The sequence below is a fragment of the Ostrea edulis genome, chromosome 3 (assembly GCF_947568905.1).
Source record: "Ostrea edulis chromosome 3, xbOstEdul1.1, whole genome shotgun sequence".
NCBI classification, from domain to species: Eukaryota; Metazoa; Mollusca; class Bivalvia; order Ostreida; family Ostreidae; genus Ostrea; species Ostrea edulis.
This window is the reverse complement of record NC_079166.1, coordinates 88,893,165-88,902,582: the sequence shown is the minus strand read 5'-3', so window position 1 is coordinate 88,902,582 and position 9,418 is coordinate 88,893,165. Positions and strand designations below refer to the sequence as shown.

Here is a 9,418-nt window from a genome sequence, read left to right as displayed (position 1 = left end):
ATCTTGTTTCTCTTTGTGGCTGAAATATTAGAAATTTCAATACGAAACAATCCCAGCATACATGGGTTTCAAAAAGAAGGAATGGAAAAAGACATTAAGATAATACAGCATGCCGATGATTCTACCCTTCCAATGGAAAATGAAAAGTCTTTAAAGAAGGCCCTCAAGGTGATAAGTAATTTTAGTAACATTTCGGGTATGAGATTAAGTATGTCAAAAACAGAATGCATATTAACTGGACCTTTAAAAAACAGATTTAAGAAAATTCATAAGGTTTATGTAAATGTTTCATGTGTAAAAGCATTGGGTGTATATATTGGTCATGATAAAGAAATGTGCCTGACAAATAATTGGTTTTTAATCTTGGAAAACAAGAAACTTAACCATTTTTGGCAAGGTTTGCATAATTAATAGTCTTGCAATATCTAAAATTATATATATAGCTTCGATATTAAACCTACCAGATTCAAACATTATCAAAGAAATTCAAAGACTCATTCACAATTTCATTTGGAATAAGGGAGATAGAATTAAAAGAAATACATTAATCGGAAATATCATTAGTGGAGGCATTGGAGTTGTAGATATCTTATCAAAAATTGAATCTTTAAGAATATCATGGATTAAGAAAATATTAGATTAAAAAATCCATTATACCATTTTGTTAATAGCATATGTTTGAAAAACAATATCACTAATATCAAACAGTATGAGATAATGGATGGATTTCCTTTGTTTTACAAGGAAATGTTCGCATTTTTTAATGAAAGTAAGGGTAGAATCAGGCTAGATTGTTTGAACAATATACTGAGGGAACCATTATGGAGTAATAATATTGTGGTATTTACAAATAAACCTATATTTCTAAAATCATGGCTAAAGAGTGGTCTGAAATACCAAAAAAATGATTTGACTGCGGATAACTCCGTTTACCTGATCAGGATATGGGGCTCACGGCGGGTGTGACCGGTCAACAGGGGATGCTTACTCCTCCTAGGCACCTGATCCCACCTCTGGTGTGTCCAGGGGTCCGTGTTTGCCCAACTATCTATTTTGTATTGCTTGTAGGAGTTATGAAATTGATCACTGTTCGTTATCTTCACCTTGCATACGTGAATGACGTGGTGGATGAGAATGGCATTAAGCCGATGGAATGGTTTGCAGATAAATTGATTTGCAAGAAAAACTAGATTTGTGAATATAATATTGTAAAAAATGCCATAAGAAAATTACTACAACCTTATTATGTTCAAAATATAATATATGGGATGCTTACTCCTCGTAGGCACCTGATCCCACCTCTGGTGTGTCCAGGGGTCCGCGTTTGCCCAACTATCTATTTTGTATTCTTGTAGGAGTTATGAGATTGATTACTGTTCGTTATCTTCACCTTGCATGGAAATGTACATATAAAGGATAATTCATACTTTCTACCGGTAAATCATGGAATTGTACATGAGAAAAATTTCTCAAGTAAAACGTTCTATGATATTTATCAGGATAAGAAATTTGTACCTCCTCTACACCCAAATTTTTATTATAAAAGCTTCAATGTTTCAAAACCGTCTTGGAGTGCAATATATAAACAAAAATATGTAATATTTTTATACCCACATTGCTGATTTCAATTACAAGTTGTTGAACAATCTAACCAGCAACCGAGTTATGTTAAAGAAATGAAAAGTTACTGATACGGATTTATGTTCACTACGTATGGAAGAAGAGGAAAATGAGCATCTGGTACTGAAATGTGAAAATGTTTGTGAAATTTGGAAAATTGTTGAGAAAACATTGAATTTTCAAGTTTCATGGATAAACATTGTTCTTTCTTTTTTTTCTTTTTTTTTTAAGTGAGGGGGGTCAATGAGAAAACAGTCTTTTTAAATAATCTTTTATCACTAATTGCATGCAGAATTTACAAATATAAAATGTACTGTAGAATATTAAACAAAAAAAAAGCAATCTTATGACATTCGAAATCATGTAAAGGGAATCCTTGAATTCAATGTATCTGTATCAAAAGATTAAACAAGGTATCGTTTTTTCGCATATTCTTGATAGTATTGTAAATCAAATTATAGTCTTATATATTTATATTACAAATTGTATTACATGCTATTTATACAATGTACAAATAAAGTAAAGGGAAATGATCTGCCTTCCCTTTTACATGACTACCCAGGGTCAAAATATACTTTTTGGAGTGTGAAAAGGGCCCTTTGGGTAGTTGTCACGAAATAATTTCATATCCTCTAGAAATGATGTACATGTATTTATATTCGTATAACTTTGTTCTCATATGATTATATAATCTTGCATTTCTCTTAGTTATTTTTTTTTCTTCTTCCACATTCTGCGAGGTGTAATAGGGAATATATGTTAATATTTAGGCGGAGCTTAGTCAGGGCCCCATCCCTGGCAGCTTTCCACCTTTATGAGCAGTTTTGGAATATATAAGTCATAACGGGGCGTGGGACGATGATCGGTACATTAGTTGTACATAGCCAGAAAATATACCGCAGTACGCAGGAACTCCCGTCAGAAACTGTACATTTGGCAGTCCATCGTCGGATACCGGTTATCTGACGGAGGAAGTCAAATGGATACAAGAAAACTTAGAATAAAGAATATTCTGCCTAATTTTTCAATGGCTAACGTTCTCATTTATATAAGATAAATTTATTGAGTTTTAATTTTTACATGTTTGATTCATTAGATTTAATTATCAACGTTTCGATTAACTTGCACAAGAAACATGACTACCATGAATTTTTCAATCTTACAAAAACGTACAGGTAATGCAGGTACACAGATAACATCCTGCATATTGGGACGGTATATACAAACTAGCAGGGTTTTCCCGGGCTCGGGACTTCACACCTGCCTTAAATTAGCTCCGCCCCGCACTTAACTTACCTGAGGAAAACCGACCGATTGAAAACCTCGGCATTTAAGTATCTGTAATCATAAACAAGGACCTCTGATTGTCTCACTTATGTATCCGTAATCATAAACAGGGGTCTCTGATTGTCTCACTTAAGTATTCGTGATCATAAAAAAGGGTCTCTGATTGTCTCACTTAAGTATTCGTGATCATAAACAAGGGTCTCTGATTGTCTCACTTAAGTATTCGTGATCATAAACAAGGGCTTCTGATTGTCTTAGTTAGAGTATCCGTAATCATAATCAGGGGTCTCTGATTGTCACAGTTAAATATCCGTAATCATAAACAGGGGCTTCTGGTTGAATCCGTTAAGTATCCGTAATCGTAAACAGGGACGTCTGATTATCTCAGTTATGATATCCGTAATTATAATGAGAGGCCTTTGATTGTCTCAGTTAAGTATCCATAATCATGGACAGGAGTGTATAATAATCACAGTTACGTTATTCGTAATCATAAACAGGGACCTCTGTTTGTCACAGTTAGAGTATCCACAATCATAAATAGGGGTTTCTGAATGTCTCACTTACAGTATCCATAGTCATAAACAATGGCCTCTGATTTTCTCTATTAAGTATCGCAATCTAACCAAATTCAGATCACAAGATACGCTCATAATCCCAACAATGGGATCACCTTTCGCTTGGAATATTCATGAGAACTATCAGCCAGTCAGATTGCGTCACACAGACAATGATGGCTATTTAGGTGGTTCCCGGCAATTCGTAAACAAGTTGCAGTAATGTATCTCCCTAAAAATGCATTCTACAATATAAAATTGCGTATTCTCACATAAGGAATTTTAAACTTTCGCAACAATGCCTAATCTATTCCGCTCACACAAACAACAACAAAAAACCAATATAAGATACACTCAAATTCTATTAATTGTGAGTCACGATTTATGTATGAATAAGGATGGGTACAATTTGAATGGTTTACTGAATTAACACGAGGAATATAACGCCAGTCGACGTAAATGGTGCATTGTGACGTCACATTTAGCTGCGATGTGTTATCTTTCAAACCACGCAATTGCAGCCCCTTTCCTTGAATTAGGAACACCGACGACTTCATAGGCGACGCGCTAATTGGTTAACATAGAGTTCACATGAACATGATCCCTAGTCGGGTTATGTCAGGTCTTCTTACGCAGAGTACAGTATACGGCGTGGATCTAAATAGTCTGATTCCAATTAGATTGTTAAATACCCATAATCATAAAGGTCCTCTGATTGTTTCAGTTACAATATCATAAACGGGGGCCTCTGATTGTCTCAGTTAAGTATCCATAATCATAAACAGGGACCTGTAATTGTCTCGTAATCATCAACAAAGACTTCTGATTGTCTCATCTACAGCATGATAAACGGGGTCTATGATTGTCTCCGTTACAGTATCATAAGCAGGGGTCTATGATTGTCTAAGCTATAGTATCCGTAATCATAAACAGGGGCCTCTGATTGTCTCGTAATCATGAACAGGGGCCTCTGATATTTTCAGTTACAGTATCCATAATCATAAAGAGGGACCTATGATTGTCTCAGTTAAGTATCTGTAATCATAAACAGTAGCGTCTTATTGTCACAGCTACACATTATTAAGACTCCTAATGTTGTTATTACAAAATCAGCGATTGGAGCGTTTTCTGTGGGCCGAGATAATAAATACAGATGACTTGCTCGACAGTGTTCTTATGCCTAACAAATTTATACTGATTTGATCTTTGCAGTGAAATTCTCTAATGCATTTTATCACAGTATTAAAGAGTAAATGTAAATATCTAATAGCAATGAATATAACTTCCATATATAGTATAATGCATATCGCCTACTTCATCCCTAACTGCATATTTCAAGGCTTTCGTATATATTCCACGCATTTACTTGAGAAAATTAATGAGATGTTTATCACTAAGTAGATTTTTATGGAGTTTTCATTATTTTAATTTGGTCTTTTAACAACAACAGATTCTGAATTTATAGTTCTCCAATTCTGTTCCATATAACACAAATGGTTTTACAGTATGATCAAAATATTGGCATTTGGTCTGCATTTCCAAAACACTTAATCAAATCAAGCTTATATAGATCGTGCTGACAATTAACAATTAACAAATGATCCAGAGACATTCAATATAACTTCTAAATATTTACAGAACAGTGAATGTTCTATTTTGTTATCTTTATACACAAAATGTAAGTTTGTTATCTTTGCATTCTTGTAAGAAATTACAATCTTTGTCTTTTTCAAATTAACAGAGAGACAATATTTATCACAAAATACGGACAGCTTAAGCTTGTTCAAACAATTCTGAAGACCCTTTGGGAATACTAATACAAGGTCCTCAGCATAAAGAAGACAACTAAGAGATTTATCATTCCAATACTCTTGATCATTCTACTATTGAACATATCTGGAACCTCATTTATAAGAATTTTGAACAGGTTTGAGCGTGTGTATGTACAGATAAAACGTCTGATTTTCTTATCAAAGGAAACAAGACGACGGTTTTAATAAGTATTATTTGTTATTTGACGTCAAATGTTGGCATAGCTACCCGACACAAACAAGCTTAAAACAAACTTTAAAACTATTTAAACAGGTACCACGTACACCGCACAAGTATTTAATCACAGGACTAGACTGAAGGTCGAAAGAACAGGGAGGCCATGTTGGATTTTCAGGTGAGGCAAATAATGTATACAAATTCCAACACCGCAGCACCATTGATATCGGTATGAATTGATGATATGTGATTAATGAGATATGTATGTTCACTACGACGATAAATTCATATAATTATGAGTTAAGGTTAGAGGCAACATTTGAATACAGGGTACATATTAGTCCATTTCAAATATTGAAATTAATGAAAGAAGTTTTTATATCTAGCCTTTCCATTGTTTTGACCTTCAAAATTGTTAATTAATACCCTATTTATTTACAGTGAATTTATCGTGTGACCGCAACATCAGAAATGGACCCACGGCACAGTGCGCAGGAAGTCCTACTGTGTGACTCCTGTGAAACTGTCCCCCTACAGAGTCATTGTAAACTTTGTCATATAAATCTCTGTGTTAACTGTGTCGGTAAACACCTTTCGGATTCCTCTATAATACACAATGTCGTGCCATATTTACACAGAAGTTCTACTCCTACCTACCGAAAATGTCCGAAACACGTCGGAAAAAATTGTGAAATGTTCTGTGAGAAATGTGACATTCCTGTCTGTTCTACCTGCGTCACCTCAGGTAAACATGAAGGTCACAGATTATCAGATGTTCTGAAAAAACTTGGATCTAAAACACAAAATTTACAAAAGGATTTAGAGGAACTCGAGACCAGAATTTATCCCCGATGTGAAGAAATGGCGTACGATGTCCAAACAGAGAAAGCCGAGTTAGAAACGAAATACGGGAAACTGACAACAGCCGCCGATCAACAAGGAGAAATCTTACACCGGGAGATCACCGCCATTGTCAACCAACGGAAATCCGACATTGCGGAAATGAAAAACAAACACCTGGCCGCTCTCAATAAAAATACAGATGAAGTTACAAACAGAATTACAGAACTCAGACAGATTATTCAGGACCTGAAGAAAATACTGGCCTCTAATGAAGTCTCCTTAACCTCTACCTACAAATCTAGGAATTCTGAATTTAGAACATTGCCACCTAAAGTCCGAGCTACATTTCCGATTTTCTCTCCTCCGAAAATAAACAAAGATCAGCTCAATGAAATGTTCGGTTCTCTGTCGGCATTATCCATTAACACAGAACATGGCGACACAATGAAGTCAGCAGAAGCTGTATCGTCTCCTCCAGTCAAACCATTACTTGATGAGCCGCGCCTCACCGCCACCATAGACACTGGGTATAGACCACTCAGTGTTAGCTGTCTCAATGAAGAACAGGTATGGACACGTGGGGATAACGAAATCATGAAGCTCATCAACCTCCGAGGAAAACTACTGACATCAGAACAAACCGAGTCAGGGGAAACACCACAAGACATAGCAGTGACGCGGGACGGAGATCTTGTTTTCACTGACTATAGAAATAAAACTGTAAATCTAGTGAAGAATAAGCAGATACAAACCGTGATCACACTACAGGGATGGGTTCCTCTCTATGTCTGCAGTACCGTCTTTGATGATATCCTGGTTACCATGATCAGTGATGATGGAAAACAATCCAAAGTTGTGCGTTACTCTGGTTCTACAGAGAAACAAACCATTCAGTTTGATGATCAGGGTCATCCTCTGTATTCATTTGATTTTTTACCTAAATACATCAGCGAGAACAATAACTTGGATATCTGTGTAGCTGACAATAAAGCTAGTGCAGTAGTGGTGGTCAATCAGTCAGGAAAACTCCGATTTAGATACACTGGTCATCCCTTTAATACTGAGGAATCATTTGATCCACGCGGTATCACTACAGACAGCCAGAGTCACATCCTGACAGCAGACTATTACAATCACCGTATTCACATCCTAGATCAGGACGGACAGTTCCTCCGTTACATTCACAACTGTGGTTTATATGGTCCATACGGTTTATGTGTGGACATCAGAGACAACCTCTTCGTGGCTAATGGAGATAATAAAGTGAAAATAATTCAATATCTATAACCACAGTGCTAATTTCACATCTTAACACGATGATAGTTTTATATCTAAACACAGCGCAATTTACAGTTTTCTGTTAACTACAGATATGTGCTATTACAGTTCTGTGTTCACTACAAATGCTTGTTAATTACAACCGTGTGTTTGTGGAGTGTAATTTACGTGCATTGAATCTATTGACACACTATTTGTGTTTGTGAAGTGTAATTCACGTGTATTAAATGAAAGGCGAAGATAACGAACAGTGATAAATCTTATAACTCCTATCAGCAATACAAAACAGAGAATTGGGCAAACACGGACCCATGGATATAGCAGAGGTGGGATCGGGTGATCGGGTGCCTAGGAGGAGTAAGCATCCCCGATCGATTGGTCACATCCGCCGTGAGCCCGATATCTTGATCAGGGTTATCCGTAGTCAAAACCAATGTTCAAAGTATGTTCTAACAATCGGTATGAAACACGTCAGAGAGTATTTAACCCAATGATAGATAGTATTGGCAAACTGGATCGTTAGAATATATTGACACAGTAGTTGCGCACAAGTTTTTGTGTGGATAACAGATTGAATGTTGTTTAAAAATTGTATTGTACAATATCTATATTTTGTGAAACATTATTAATTTTAGTATACAAATTACTAATTCATCTGTGTTACTGGTTATTTATATATCTATATACAATCTTTTCAATAAATATAAATCACAAAAGGTAAATCAATGACTGCAATGTATTAATTAAGAAATGTCTATTTACATTTAACTTTGGATTATAACTCATGAAAGGTAAAGATATCAAACAGTTATGAATCTCATAACTCCTATAAGTAATGCAAAATAGAGAGTTGGGCAAACACGGACACCTGGATATAGCAGAGGTGGCATCAGGTGCCTAGGAAGAGAAAGTATTCCCTGTCGACCATCCACACCCATCGTGAGCCCTATATCTTCATCAGGTAGACAGAACCATCCGTAGTCAAAATCAGTGTATCAAGAACAGTTTAACAATTTGGTATGAAACACCCAGACAGAATTTGACCCAATGACATCTACTTCCGAGTACTTACTTGTAAATAACATGTTTTGTCTAAGGAACCACTAGTTGTGCATGATTGCTATTGTTATTTTTTGTATTCATAATGAAAAGGCGAATATAACGATCAGTGATCATTCTCATAAGTCCCAGAAGGAATGTAAAATTAATAGTTGGGCAAACACAGATTCTTGGATATACTAGAGGTTTAATTAGGTGCATAGGAGGAGAAGTCATCACCTGTCGATCAGTCACACCCACTGTCAGCCCTATATATCAATAGGTAACCGAAGTAATCCGCTACAGGCCATCAATAAAACATGGGGAGAAACCAAAAGAATAGCCCAAGACAGAAAAAAGTGGAAAGCTACTCTGGTTGCCCTATGTCCCCCATGGGACGAAGTGGATTAAGTAAGTAAGTAAGAAGTAATCCGTAGTCAAAATCGATGTGTAAAAAACGGCCTAACAACTGTGATGAAATGCGTCAGAAAACATTCGACCCAATGACAGATTGACTAGCAAACTAGATCGTTATAATGACCAGAATTTGTGAAATGCGGACTGTAAACGAGTCTGTTGAAATTCCTGCAACATCATTTCACATGTTAGTAGTCTGTCTAGATTTAAAAACTGATCATACGCAGAACAAACTCTTAGATATCGAATGAACTGACAGACGATGAAGAAGTTGGAGGCATCCTGCTAATCATAAAAATTGAGTTGTTGGTTGCCGTTAATATCTATGTTCAATAAAATATCTAAGTACAAAGCGTATGTGTAATAGTCTGTGGTGTGTTTTATTTCGA

At 35.9% G+C, this 9,418-nt stretch overlaps 1 protein-coding gene across 1 annotated transcript; it reads left to right on the top strand.

Moving 5' to 3' along the window:
* The first annotated feature begins 5,580 nt into the window (after positions 1-5,580).
* LOC130052977 (E3 ubiquitin-protein ligase TRIM71-like) lies at positions 5,581-8,272 on the top strand. Its single transcript, XM_056159345.1, has 2 exons — positions 5,581-5,631; positions 5,895-8,272. Exon 2 carries the CDS (start codon positions 5,925-5,927, stop codon positions 7,581-7,583), a length of 1,659 nt encoding a protein of 552 aa, XP_056015320.1. The 5' UTR covers positions 5,581-5,631; positions 5,895-5,924; the 3' UTR covers positions 7,584-8,272.
* The last annotated feature ends 1,146 nt before the right edge of the window (positions 8,273-9,418 follow it).

Coding starts and splice junctions, on each gene's coding strand:
- LOC130052977 (XM_056159345.1), top strand. CDS start 5,925: ATGGACCCACGGCACAGTGCGCAGGAAGTCCTACTGTGTGACTCCTGT.